Here is a 13,347-nt window from a genome sequence, read left to right as displayed (position 1 = left end):
TAATTGATTCCAAAAATAGCGAGAGTGTCTGTCCATGATTTTCTAGAGGGCTGCAAAAATGAGTGTAGATATTGCAGAAACACCAACAGTGTTTTAAAGAAAAAGTCTCAACAAACTTAGTAGATGAGTGAAAATGTTGCAACACAGCTTATGAAGAGCACAGACTAATAGGCATGATGGTTGCCAGGACGTAAAATTATTTGACTGAAGAAAGTCTCTGCTAGTGTAATAAATGTAACAGAGCTACAGCTTCTAATCTACGATAGCGTGACGTGGTCAATACATGGCCAAGACTAGCAGAAGTCATTCCATCTCTTTTTTTTTTTCGTATGGCTGCCGAAAGAAAAAGGCTTTGTCCTTTTTCCCGGCTATCTTCATTACTGCAGCGCCTGTCGCCGATGCAAAGGGCTGCCCACAAAGCAGCCCGTTGTGACAAACACACCAATACACCCTTTTGGGGCAACAGTTTCAGGCTTCACACGCCTCCAGTGTTGAGTCCAAATGGTAAGTCCGCTAATCCACTAGTTCTGCGAAAAGTGACATGCACACGCTCCTCCTAAACCTGAGCAGGAGCCAGGTGGCGTGTCCCCAGGGCGGGCAGTGCCTGTGCTTACCCTTCTTGTAACTGTTCGTTCCCAGACTCCTCGGCCACAAGAATCTCATACTCCTCAGCAGCGTATCGGTCCCAGTCAGAGGGTTCAGGGCCGTCGTTTTCAACGTCCTGAAGAGATCAGACAGTCAAGCACACTACGTCCACACCTCTCTACCGCTGTTCACAGTAAGTCTAAACACGTGAACGGCAATTCTAGGATTAGTAAGCAACTGTATAAAAACAGCGAGGCAAAAATTGCCTTAACTGAAGGCACCGAGTCACAATTATCTCAAACTATTTTAACGTCTGCACACAAATGATTATGAAAAAATACATCCCTTAGTCTATAAAGCTCAGCACGTGACCTGAGCTGCCAACTAACTGAGCCGGCTTCATTTCAGAAACGCTGAACACCCGTAACGGCACATTTTATTTGCTGTAGCTCAGCAGGCCCTGCACCGGTAGGTTTGATATTGGTTAAAGAACTTAGGGATTTTAAATCTTTAATTAAATCTGAACTGTAAATGATCTTTTCAGGAACTCCTCACAGTTTGCTAAGTGTGCTGGGTTTTGTTACATTTTGATTACAGTACCCAGTATTTTGGTGCTGTGTTTGTACTAGTATTTGGTACTGTAAAAATGGGTTTGTGCTGGAAGCAGTGTTGGTAACAGGGATGTTTTCATTCCTGCTGAGCAGCACTTTGACAGAGCCCAGCCCTCTTCTGCCTCTCACCCCACCGGCGAGGAAGCTGGGGGGCACGAGAAGCTGGGGGGGGACACAGCCAGGACAGCCATCCCCAGCTGACCCGAGGGGTATTCCGTACCGTATGGCACCACACTCAGCGTATACAGCTGGGCAAGAAGAAGGGGGAGGGACGTTTGGATTTGGAGTGATGACATTTGTCTTCCCAAGCAATCACTATGTGTGACGGAGCCCTGCTGTCCTGGGGATGGCTGAACACCTGCCTGCCCATGGGAAGTGGTTTTACTTTGCTTGTGTGTGCGGGTTTTGCTTTACCTATTAAGCTGTTTTTATCTTAACCCATGAGTTTTCTCATTTTTACTCTTCTTACTTGCCAGCTGGGGTTAAACCACAACACTGAGTTTGGGCAAGTTTGAGAGCAGGTTACAGAATAATATCCTTATATATATATTTGGCCCTCTGCCATTTGTTGTAAGATGGGGATAACAAGTTATCCTCCCCCTAGCCCCACTTGACTGCCCTTATAATCCGGTTCAAACAAACAAACAAAAAAACAGGATGGTTCTGGCTTGGGCTGTATTTAAGCCTTGAATCATGGAACCACAAAGTTCCCCCTACAGGTTATGTGAGAACAGCTGGGAGGGAACCAGAGGCGGTTTTGGCATCCCCTCCACTTTACTGTACTTTGACCAGACAAAGACTATCTCCCAGAAGGCTCTTCAGCCGTAGTCACATCTGGTTTCACTGCATATGCAAGGGGAACCAGAAGTGAGGGACCTGACACCAACAGCTGGCAAAACTCAAGTCTCTGAACATCCCGCAGGTAGCGGTGAGCAGCAACTGCAAAATACAAACCCCACGATCTCCTCCTGTATCATCCCAGAGAGGATGATGAATAACAGTCCAGCCAGGCTGATAACCAGGCACAATCTGCAACCCCCAAACCTTCCATCTAGACTACCACGTGTGTGGCCTCATCACCGAGCTGGCACCTCACCTGCCTCAGCCCCTGCGCTGTAAAGAAGGTTTCTCCCTTTGGTTCTCTTTAGGCTACGGGAAGATCGTTAGTGCTGGTTTAAGGAGCAAGCTCCACCCCAGATGTTGAATGAATCTTCACATGTAGCCTACTTATTTATGGCCGCAGCTGTGTAGGGGCTGGGAAGGAACAAATGGGATCTCAGGTTCTGAATCTCACAGCTCCGTTCTAACCTGAGCAAACCGGGCTCCTCCTCGCGCAGCTGAGCCCCCTCCTTCAGCTGCAGCGCAACACAGCAGGCTCCGCTCCTTCTCTCTAGAATCACACACTGCACTGCCAGGGCTGGTGTAGTAGGATCAGTGATGGCAACCACATCACAGAACAGCAGTATAACTGGTGCTGGAAGAGACCCTGGGGGTCCCTAGTCCCAGCCTCTGCTCAGATCAGGATTTGCTATGAGGTCAGATCAGGGGCTTGAGGTTTTGTTCAGTCGCATCTTAAAAACATCCAAGAATAGAAGCAGCACAACCTCCCTGGGCAACCTGTTCCGCTGTTGGACTGCCCTACTTGTGCAAAGAGTTTTCTTGGATTCCGTTGGATTTTCCCTTCATCCAGCAGCGTTCCAAAGACAGGTTTGAGAAGGCCTGTATTTAGAAATGAAGGTGATTTATACCTTTTGCACTGCAAAGGGATCCCTCTGTTCATTGTCCAGGTACTTCTCTAAGTTGAAGAACGTGTTGTAGAATACATGAGCCATTCTACACCTCTTTAGGTCTCTCAGGGTTACTCTTCCTACAGGAAAAAAAACCACATTATTGTTCTACTGAGTTCTAACTTAGTGAGAGACTGGACCTGTTCCTTGTCAGTTTTGTAGTAAGTTTTAATTATAACACCAGTATGCTACAATATTACAAAATTTCTTCCCAAGTCAGTCAAGGATTTGAACATTATTCAATAAATGGGTATGTTTATTAGGCTTAAATTCCACATACATATGGAGGTCTTTCACATCCATGTGAAATATGAATCAATGTGAATGGGCATGGTCCAGTTTCATAACCCAGGCTGTGAGCACATGCCACAGCTGGAACATACAAGACTTGTTGCTCCAGTTCCAGCAAGTTAATTCACAAGGTCTCTTGTTTTAGTATTTCAAACCTCCTGACGCATAACATTATGGCACAAAAGTCACTGTTCAGACTTTGACCTTGCACAGTAATTTCAGCGCTGCGATTCTAACTCAAGGCTCTACCTACAGATGGGTTTCACAGTGGCGTGACTTTCTCAGTCCAATATAGATCAAAGAGGATGGAAACTCTCATTAAACAGGACTTACCTTCCCTTTCTGGCTTAACGAGATCAAGCATCTGACACAGCAAGTCATGAAATGGCAGTGGTTCGATGCCCATCACTTCCATCCGCTCACACTGCTCCTCATAAAAGTACTCCAGTTCATACATGGAGAGCACCCCATCCCCATCCAGGTCCATGCACCGAAACCAGTACTCAATACTAAGAAAAAGAGACAGGACTAGTGAAAGCACAGCACTGCACTAGGAAATCCACACAGCAGAGCCTGCAGCAATGCACGTCCCCTTTCTCCCATCCCCTAGTGCTCTTCTGCCCAAAGGCTGGCATAAAACCAGGGATGAAAATACCCTTTGGGAAGGATCAGGGCACAAGCCAACACTCAAGAGCACCTCCTGTTAGCCTCCTAGGTGGCTTGTGAGTACAGCCATGCTTGTGACCGGTTCCACCTGGTAGCTGTAGCAAGTGTCCACTGTGCTGCAGCTCAACTGGCTCATGTAGGTAAGGGTGTCCCTGTCTGATTCAGCAGCAAAAGTTGGCCAAATACAACCAGCTCCGAACCCGGGACACTGCCTGTCCCTGAGTGACCCTGGTGGGCGATGAGGCACACATGGTATGCAGTTATTTCCTCTACTCCTTCATACAGAAAGCAATGCTTTCAGGCAGTTACACTCTACATCCTCCCTTCACCACCGCATTTATGAATTCTTCTTCTCATTTTTATTCATAAGATTCCTTGTCCTAATAATCACATGCAGCTCTAGTTTAGCTCTGCACAACAGCCTCCCAGTGGCTGTACAAACCAGGCACACAGGCAGGTTTTACAAAGTGACACAGTGAAGTTTCCCTCCAAACCCTTCTTACACACTTACTACATGCATGAAGGGCACATGCCTGTCTGCTGCAAACGCCTCATGGGTTTATCGCTTCATGGCATGGGGTAACCAAAGGGATTGGTGACTACCAAGACGTTTAACATTAAAGAAAACTGCTTCTACACAAGTTCTCCTCAAGAAAGGCAAACGATTTGACCAAATGTTGACAGTAAGTTGCTTTCTCCCTAATAATCACTGGCACCAAAGCTGTCATCTCTCATAGAAAGCAGCACGTCACAGAATTTTCTATAATCTTATCTGCTCATCTCCATACTTTTACTAATACACAAAAATCAGTCAGACCTTGTGGCACTCCTTTTGTCTTCCTCCGAAATCAAGAGCCACACAAAATCAGCATAACTCATGCGGCCTTCCTTTTGAACTTCATTGCCTCTGGAAGACATACAAGGGGGGAAAAAAACAAAAACCAAACCCAAATCATCAGGCTCCTCAATGCTCACAATGTTATCCAACATTTTTCAAAAGCCCCAAATAATTTGTGAGAGAAAACGGGGCACGGCCACCCGCTCAGCCCGCACAGCAGTCGCTGCCTTGCTGTCCCTGCAGAGCTGGGGCTCATCTCCCACACCCCCTCCCACTGCGAGTGCTGGGCTGGTTTACTTTTTGGAGGCTCTCCAGCAGTGCTCTCCAGCTATCCCTGTGCCACTGCGGGGCACAAACACATAGTGCGTGTTCCCTCCAGCTGTGCCCAGCTGTTCTACAATGAGGTCTATCGGTCGTCATCCTATGGGATTTTTTCTTAAGATACCCAGCAGTCTCACTCCGTCTTCAGGCAGCTCCAACTGGAGCACCATGTTGGAAACCATTCCGATCAGTGGGGATTTTTGAGAGTATCTTGCATTTCTGATCAGCCTGACACTTCTATCCCCAGCCAGTATGCTATTCCTCACCTCACCACAGCGCCGCTGAATATTCGCTCAATAATCCTGTTTGATAAAGCTGGAAACAAAGAAAACACAGAGAAAATGAAGCTACAGGTCACAGGAATAATGGCAATCAGTTGCTTATGCTGAATCTAACAAAGCCATTTCCCACTGCTAAAAGAATGCTCTGTCTACACTGCCTGTCTAACCATTTTACTGGTCTCTGTTTAGCAGCATTTCATAAAAAACAAAGATGACTTTCCCTGTGTGCCTGCCTTTGTATCCTCCTAACCACCACATTTTGCCACAAACATGCCAACTGTATGTTATCTGGATTCCTGGACATGGGCAGTGTTACTCCTACTTTGCTGTAGCATTAGTCACATAAGCAAATTCTGCTGATAGGAGACTGTTTCGGTGTGTACTGCAGAAGAACTACAGTTATCAAGCAAAAATCACACCTCGAATCCCTATAAAACACTTGTTAACAGAGCGCAAGCTGTAGCAACCCTGCTGCAGGGAAGGCCAATGAAAAACAAGGATAATTTTAGGTGAGCAGCAAGGATTTGCCAGCCAGGAAACACGTGGGATAGATTGTTATGACAGAGCCACACCAGCAAGCAGCAAGTACCAGTCTTGAGCAGGATTTGCACCGACTTCGCCCTCCCAGACTGCTGACACGCTTCCTTTGGACCCCCACCACAGCACCTTCTAAATATTCTCCACCGCCTCTGTAGTCCTGGCACAGTTCTGACAGCCCAGCCAGGCAGACCCAGCCTGCACCCCCCTCAAACCCCAGTGCTGACAGGCTGCTCTACGCCTGCACCGATGCTTCTCCCCTTCACCCTGCCCACAGCACCCCTCCACCTGGCTCCCCAGCACCAGCGCCCTGCAGGTTTGCGTGCAGCACGCCCTTCATCCCCCCAGAAGGGACCAGGTCTCCCATCTCCCCACGCCAAGTCAGGCACTCCTCCATCCGCACCCCGTTCAGCCCTATCGACACCGCTGGCCCCTGTGGCTGCCACACTCGCCCAGAACCCCCATGGTCTTCCTGTGAACACCGGCACTCAGGACACGTGGGCCACCACCCTGCCCTGACACACACCCACCTACAGCGCTGTCGTTCTCACCCCCCTTTCCTCCTTTCCTCCTTCAGCCCACAGGACCTCGGCGCCTACAATGCTGTTCCCATCCCCGGAGCTCCAGCAGTGCCTGACAACTTGTCACGGATCCCTGCAGCCCTACCCACCACCCCACCCCACCACACACGTCACCCCTCCTGCCAACTTCAGTCACACCCTGCGGCTGAACACATTTCCCCAAATCGGATTCTCTCTCCCAGACCTACTCTTCCAAAAAGTGCAGCAACCACATGGAAGAATCCAAGAAAGCTTCGTCTTCGGGATTAAACGTGCTGGTCAATAGCTCAAGCTCTTGCCCCAGACATTACACCACGAGTCCCAACAGGCAGTATGTCCACACGGGCACATCATGCTCTCAGAACATGTGTAATCCTAAAGGGAGCCGACCTGAGTGCCTCCGTCTAGCACAACACACACAGAACAAGTGCCTTTGGATTTTTTAGCCCTTTTGTGGGTTTGTATTCCATTAACTCATCCATAGCCCTTGAACCTTTGAAAACCCATAGCATCTGCCCAAGCTGTAGAAAGGAGTTCCACGCTGAAGTCAAGAGAAATTCCCCTGAGTACACCCCCAAACTGAATGCACCACGCTTTGCTGGACTCGGGCGTTTCTCTCATGTGTTACTGGATTGCACTTCAGCAATCTCTGAAATTCACATGGGCTTGTCCTTCTTGTCCCTACTTCCAAGCTCCTGCAAAACCCTTAGTAAATAATGAGCAAGCTTCAAGACGTTATTTTAGCTTGTCCTTCTGGCAGTGACCCACACGTGAACAGACGTTCCCCTTCTAGCTACTCGGGCAGAAAATAACGTGTACTGCGTTTCCCTGTGTCTAAGCCCCGACAAGTGTCTCTGTAAATCAGCGATTGTGTAAGAGATAGATGACTCTATTTACGTTTCTTGAGGCATCAAATTACCCAAATTAAAGCTACTCTTTAGTGGGAACATTCTGTTTCCAGCAAGCCCCTTTGTCCCACCACAGCTTGCAGGCAGCATACCTTGGTCACTGTACCTAGCCAGATCCTTCTGGCTGATGTAAAGATCATGGTCAGTGTCCAGCTCCCAGAATTTACAGTATATAACATAGAAGTGCTCGTAGGAGAAATAATCTGTGATCTGATTTATGTCATCCTCTTCTTCCAAAAGAGCAAGCGTCTGGAAGAGCACAAATAAAGCGGGAAGTTAAACCTCGACAAAGGCAGTTCAGCAGCCGAAGCCCCCCAGCCTCTGCGGGAGTTGGGTACCACATTCCTCAACAGCCTTAACCTCCCGGTTAGCGTACGTATGCACAGTATTGCTGCCGCTCGGTGAACAATTTCTGCTGATTTTCAGCCACAGTGAAGAGTGAGGCAGAGAAACAAGGACACAACTGCTGTCTCAGCTGGGATCTGTTATTTGTGAAACATTCCTGACCTGCACCGGAGACTCTCAGAGCCATTTATGACAGCAAGTGCACAGCTCTCCACAGGAACCAAGATACATCTTTACACATCACACATCTTTCTATGGCTCCCAAAGGACAAAATCATCTTGCTCCAGACTCATGCCTGGACTGGGGAAGGAGGGATGGATCTCGGGCAGATCAAACCAATCGCACCAATTTCCCTGGGCTGTCACTGGCAGGAATTAGTCTGGTTTAACTGGGAGGCTCAGACAGGTTTCCAACCGTGACATCTGTTAACATGCCTTGTTAGAAAACATTCAGTGACAATGTCCTTGTTTCATTCCTACTTCAGACCTACCTCTGTCCTTCCCTCCTCTCCATCTTCCCACCAACAGGAGGGTATTGCACATTTACCAGTGCCACCTCCCTACTTGCCTTTCTCCTAGTGCTGAGGCCATGGGACACCAGACAGCCTTTTCAGGTTAACAAATTCTGGCTGCAGGAATGTGAAAACGCTCACAGACCCAAGTGAGCGATAGGGTTGTCCTCCCCTGCCCTCACAGCCTCTTAGAAAGGAAGAGGTGGAACACAGCCCAAGAGCTACCCCAGGGAGTTGTGGTTCTGAGCAGATGCTGTGCCAGGCACTGATAGTTCAATGTCAACTTTCAGTGACCTCCAGCTCCAAGGAACCCAACCGAGTCTCAACAAGACTCTCACATCCTGCTATCCACCAGGTTCAGTAAAGTTTCAGGCAGGGACAACAGGGTGGCACTGCCAGACCAGCACCGTTCAGACTTGCTGACACTCAAGTCTAAAAACCTCTGATCAATCACTCACTAGCCTCTTCAGATTCTTCAGGGGTCTCTCCATTTCTTTGTGGATATAATCACTTGGGGAGTTTTTTCAATAATTTTTTTTTCGTTTATAGCTCATGCCAAAGTACACCATTTACACATGCAGCAAAGGGCTGCCCAAGCAAAATCACTGTCCCAGAGCTCAACTTCCCTGCTGCAGGAGATGAAAGGCAGAGCAGACCTGCAAGGAGAAAAAGGGGAAGTGTATAAAGGGAGAAAATGAGCGAATAAAGATGCAAGATAAGTTGGGAGGATTTGTTTATAACAGAGGTTAGGGAGGAACTGGGATCAGAGGGCTTGGACTGGCATGAGACAACCCAAGGGAGCACTGATTTCTTCATTAGCTGATGCGATCACTGGGGCAGAACACGTCTGAAAGGAGGAGGAACACGAACTCACGCTTGAGGCTTTTGAGGAAGACAGCATGCCACGTTTGGAAGGGAGAACAGGACGCAGTGGGGAAGTCTCACTGTTTTAGCTGAGTCCGTAACCTCTCAGCCTAAAGACTTTCTGGCTTTTTAGATTGGGCTGCAGTTGAGCAGCCTTATGTAGAGGAATGAAGCCGGGTTAATTAGCATTGATAATATACAGCTGTGGGCTGGCTTCAGGGGCGGTGGGGCAGCTGATGTAGATAAGGTGCAGCTGTGGCTGGTTCTGTTAAGAGGCTGGGCAGCCAAGGAAGAGGGAGGAGGAAGAAGCAGAGAGAAGAGAGAGAACGCACGCCTGGGATGAGGAGAGACGAGGAGAAGGCAGCAGAGGGACTGGCACGAAGAGTATGTTGGTATGAGATGGTAAAAGCCCTTGTTGCAGCTGGTAGTTTGGGGAGTGCTGCGACAACTGGTGCCCTGTGTGAAGCCCTTCAGATTATGATGTAACGAGCAGCAACAGCGATGATGGCTGGGCCGGGGGATGTTTGAAGTCTGGAGCAGTGACAGCAGCGCCCAACAAGGCAGAGACAGGTGGGGACAGCCTGTGATCCAGATCACACTGAGATAAGCGGGAAGAGCCTGGGGATCTGGATCAGACACTGGTAAAGGTGAGCCGTTGGGATCAAAGAGAAGGAAACCTGACTGCCGTGGAGTTCAGAGACCGAGGGTAACGGCCGATAGTGGCAGAGTACACGGCCAGACGTGGCAGCAGCCCGCAGCGGGCCCAGAGCGGGTCCGGCCAGACAGCGGTGATGGCTGTGCTGGGGGACAGTGCGGGAGCAGTGCGATGCCGTGGGCAGCTCCTGCTGTTGGTGCTGCTGCTCGGCCTGGTGGTATTCCTGCTGGTGTTTATGGGTTTGTTGAAGGTGTCTCCAGTCATAGACGAAATAAGCGACCGTATGTGATGTTAAAAGACCTTGTTGCAGCTAGTAGTTTGGAGAGTGCTGTGACAGCCTTAGACTGTTTTAACCTGGTGCTCTTTTGGGAAAAATATTGAGAGAACAGCGGTCCAAATCCAGAAACGTCTGCCCAATGTAAGGATACAGCACATGGATTGTAACAAGAACTGAGCTGCATTAACCCTTCTGAGGAAGTCTACCACCGAAGTGGAAATCAGCTCCCGAGATGCATGGTGTTGCAATCGCACGGCTCAGCATGCCTGCCTGACTGTCAGGGCCGGCAGGGAGTCAGGAAATGGGCTGTCCTACCCCCCGGGTGCTGTAGGCCGTCCAGCAGCTCTTCTTGGCTGCTCAGTGAGCCACTTCACATAGGCGCACTGCTGCGTCTGGCTTCCCTTCCTCTTTGGCAAGGGAAGGAGCCAAGAGCCAACCTGCTTGCTGTAGCTGCAGAGCTGGTGCACCGCCATCCCCTGACCTTCTACCAGTGCACTCTTAGCTACTCCAGCTCCTGGTCTTCTCTCACATCAGCTCAAGACACAACTCTCCAGCACTCTCCCGGCACCGCGCACCTGGCCTCCCTCGCTCTGCAGTATACAGCTATAGGAACAAAGGTACGACGCATTCTGTATCTTGTTCAGGCAGAAACCAACATACTTGCAAGAAGTTGCTTTTCCTCAGCTCTGTTAGAGTGATCTTCCCAGACCAGGATCGATTGACTGTGTAGAATATTCTCTGTATAACCTGCAACACATGAACAGCGCTCTTGAAATCAACTCCTGAAATACACCAGTTTGCGAATTTAAATGCAGTAACTTTGTTTATTCACTCATCCTAAGGGGACCGATTTTTGAAAACTGCTCTGTGATCTCCTTTGTAGGTACTACTATCTCTCACTATGCAGCCTGAAAGTAACATTTGTTTCTGAAATACTATTATCTGGCTTCACTCTGCAAATATTTTCGCTGCTCTTAATTCACAACTTTGAGCATCCAGATGCATTATTTATGTCAGGGAATATGTTCAAAGTGCTGACGAATCGCTTTGAAACTGAGTTTTTCAGGTTTTAGACACTGTACCTTGCATGGATCTCAACCAAAATAAGTTTTTTTTCTGCTGTAGAACACTATCAGGACTTTCGAAGAGCAAACAGGACATGTAAATGAAAGCCACAATTGATGTCTGCCCTATATTGTCTCAGTGGAGCCACAGAGAGGATGCAGCATTGTTAGAAAGTAAGCAATAGAGATTATCTGTCTGCATTTATCTCAGGTAGGTGTTAACCTAATTTATCTCCTTTAGTGACCTGCCTCTGGTGAAAGTGAGTAACAGGCCTGGTGAGGAATGCACAAACTTCTGAGAACACAAGGGGAACAGCTCACAGTAAGAGACTGAGAACACTCTCAAGCACCCAAAGCAGCAAGCTGAACCCTTCCCAGCCCACTCCTTGTTGGCTTGTCAAACATCAACGGGGGGGGGAATGCAACTGTGTGATCAGGCACATGCAAGAATAAACTTAACAGGGGAAAAAACAAATAAACATCTTCAACATGAGAAATCAGAAATATAAATGAATATCAGCACTGAAATCTATGTAATATAATTCTTGTCGACCAAATCTAATAAAACAAACCTTCAATGCCTCTGACATCATGTTGACGTATTATCCTAGAATTTCAGTAAACCATAATAGTGCCAGCTATTCCAACACGAAAATTTAATTCACACAACAACATGGACATTATAGGGATTAATCCAGTTGAATTAAATGGGAGGGGGTTGTTTCTTAGCTAGAGCCTAGCTTTGAGTAGGCAATCACCATTTAAGCGCCATGCTTTGACTCAGACACACAAGCACTGGTTCTTAGTCCAGAACCAAGATCCGGAATCAAGTATGAGATTGTTGCCAACAGCCTGCTTTGGGATACACAGATGAGCGAGACAGTAAATGCTGACAAGTACAATTAATTTTGAGAACAACAAGAACTATTTGAGGACTCCAAATGCATCCTGAAGAGAGAAAACATGTATATTCAACTTAGCTGAATATGACACCTATTGGTAGCCATCCTGTCCCTTACGAGCCTACATGGGGAGATGCAGGACAGCAGGAAGACTCTCGGTGTCTCATTGACTACATAACCAGAAGCTGAGATCAGCCTAATTCAGGCAGATAAGAACACACTTCTTTAACTGCTGGACAACTCCCAAAGAAGCACTGCAGGGTCTTTAATCACTCCGTACTTCAAAGATGGATGTCCTTTTACAGTTGGATGTCAATTAAACAAAAAATCTATTCTAACTGTGGCAATGACTGAGCAACGTACTATGGCCTGTGTAATACAAGAGGTCAGACTAGGTAATCACAGTGATCTTTTCTGGTCTTAAGCACAATGAAAAGGCTGTATGTTTGTTTCTTTAACGTCTTTGGCAGCCTCTGCCATTCTGCACTATTTTTGGACTTTGTTTGGCCTTTGCTGCCAGATTGCACAACAGCTCAGAGACCTATGTGGGTCTCACCTCACACATAACCCATTATCACACCTGACAACTCTTTAACTATTGTTAAAGACACTGTGTTTTCACTCCATTCCAAGGACTCAAAAATAACAATCCCAAGAATCAGAAAAAGGACCCTAACTGGCACTTCTTCTTGTCCCCTGCCTGCAGGGTAATAAACGACAACACAATATAACCCTGTTTGTAACACGTAAGAAATTGTTCCTCTGTCAGCCCATATGGACAAAGATGTTCCATCTGCTCTCTCCTCACCTAGCTGTAAAAAGAAGGCATGTCTTTTACGTCCAGTCACTCAGTGCAGGTTTTATTATTAAAATAATGGTCCAGTTTCAATTGCTAGTACATGGTGCATGTATCAGTATGAAATGTCAGTGCTGCTCTCTTCTCCAGGTTGTGAAAAAACAAGCTGTTAAAAAAAGCATTTGGGAAACATCCTAGAACATAATTACACAGCCCGAGATGATTTGCAGCATTCAAGCCACACTTTTCAGTTATGCCTTACTGAAAGCCGTAACTGGCTTTGGTTTTCCCATCATTTATTCTGAAATTTCCCAATTTATTCAGAATTCAGTTCACAAGCCTTTGGAAGGAGGAGCCCCTTCCTATTTGCCCATTTATCCTCCTGTAATCTACCTCCAGGACCCAAACCACTGATGGGTCAGTTCTGGACCTTTTCCCAGTCTACCCACAGAAGAACAAAAGCAGTACCATTTCTGGAAACACCCACAAAGCTTTATTAAACCCTGCAGGCCATCCTCCCCTTACACATTCACGCTGGTAATACTGC

General features: G+C 47.5%; 1 protein-coding gene and 1 long non-coding RNA gene across 3 annotated transcripts in view; one reads left to right on the top strand and one right to left on the bottom strand.

Moving 5' to 3' along the window:
- The window catches only part of LOC101915802 (serine/threonine-protein phosphatase 2A regulatory subunit B'' subunit alpha), a 61,232-nt gene that overhangs the window by 8,379 nt on the left and 39,506 nt on the right, over nt 1–13,347 (bottom strand). For both annotated transcript variants that reach the window (XM_055816791.1, XM_055816792.1), the window contains exons 7-13: nt 10,699–10,785; nt 7,478–7,634; nt 5,366–5,414; nt 4,758–4,847; nt 3,608–3,783; nt 2,945–3,063; nt 615–721 (exon numbers count right to left, since the gene is read on the bottom strand). In XM_055816791.1, coding sequence (XP_055672766.1) covers nt 615–721; nt 2,945–3,063; nt 3,608–3,783; nt 4,758–4,847; nt 5,366–5,414; nt 7,478–7,634; nt 10,699–10,785 — 785 coding nt within the window. The remainder of the gene's footprint in view (nt 1–614; nt 722–2,944; nt 3,064–3,607; nt 3,784–4,757; nt 4,848–5,365; nt 5,415–7,477; nt 7,635–10,698; nt 10,786–13,347) is intronic.
- LOC129785365 (uncharacterized) lies at nt 7,646–11,689 on the top strand. The gene is made up of 2 exons (XR_008749327.1): nt 7,646–10,655; nt 11,164–11,689. It is a non-coding gene; the product is annotated as an uncharacterized LOC129785365 (long non-coding RNA).

The sequence above is a fragment of the Falco peregrinus genome, chromosome 12 (genome assembly GCF_023634155.1).
Source record: "Falco peregrinus isolate bFalPer1 chromosome 12, bFalPer1.pri, whole genome shotgun sequence".
NCBI lineage: Eukaryota > Metazoa > Chordata > Aves > Falconiformes > Falconidae > Falco > Falco peregrinus.
Note: the sequence above shows the minus strand (reverse complement) of the source record. Positions and strands in the feature narration are given on the sequence as shown.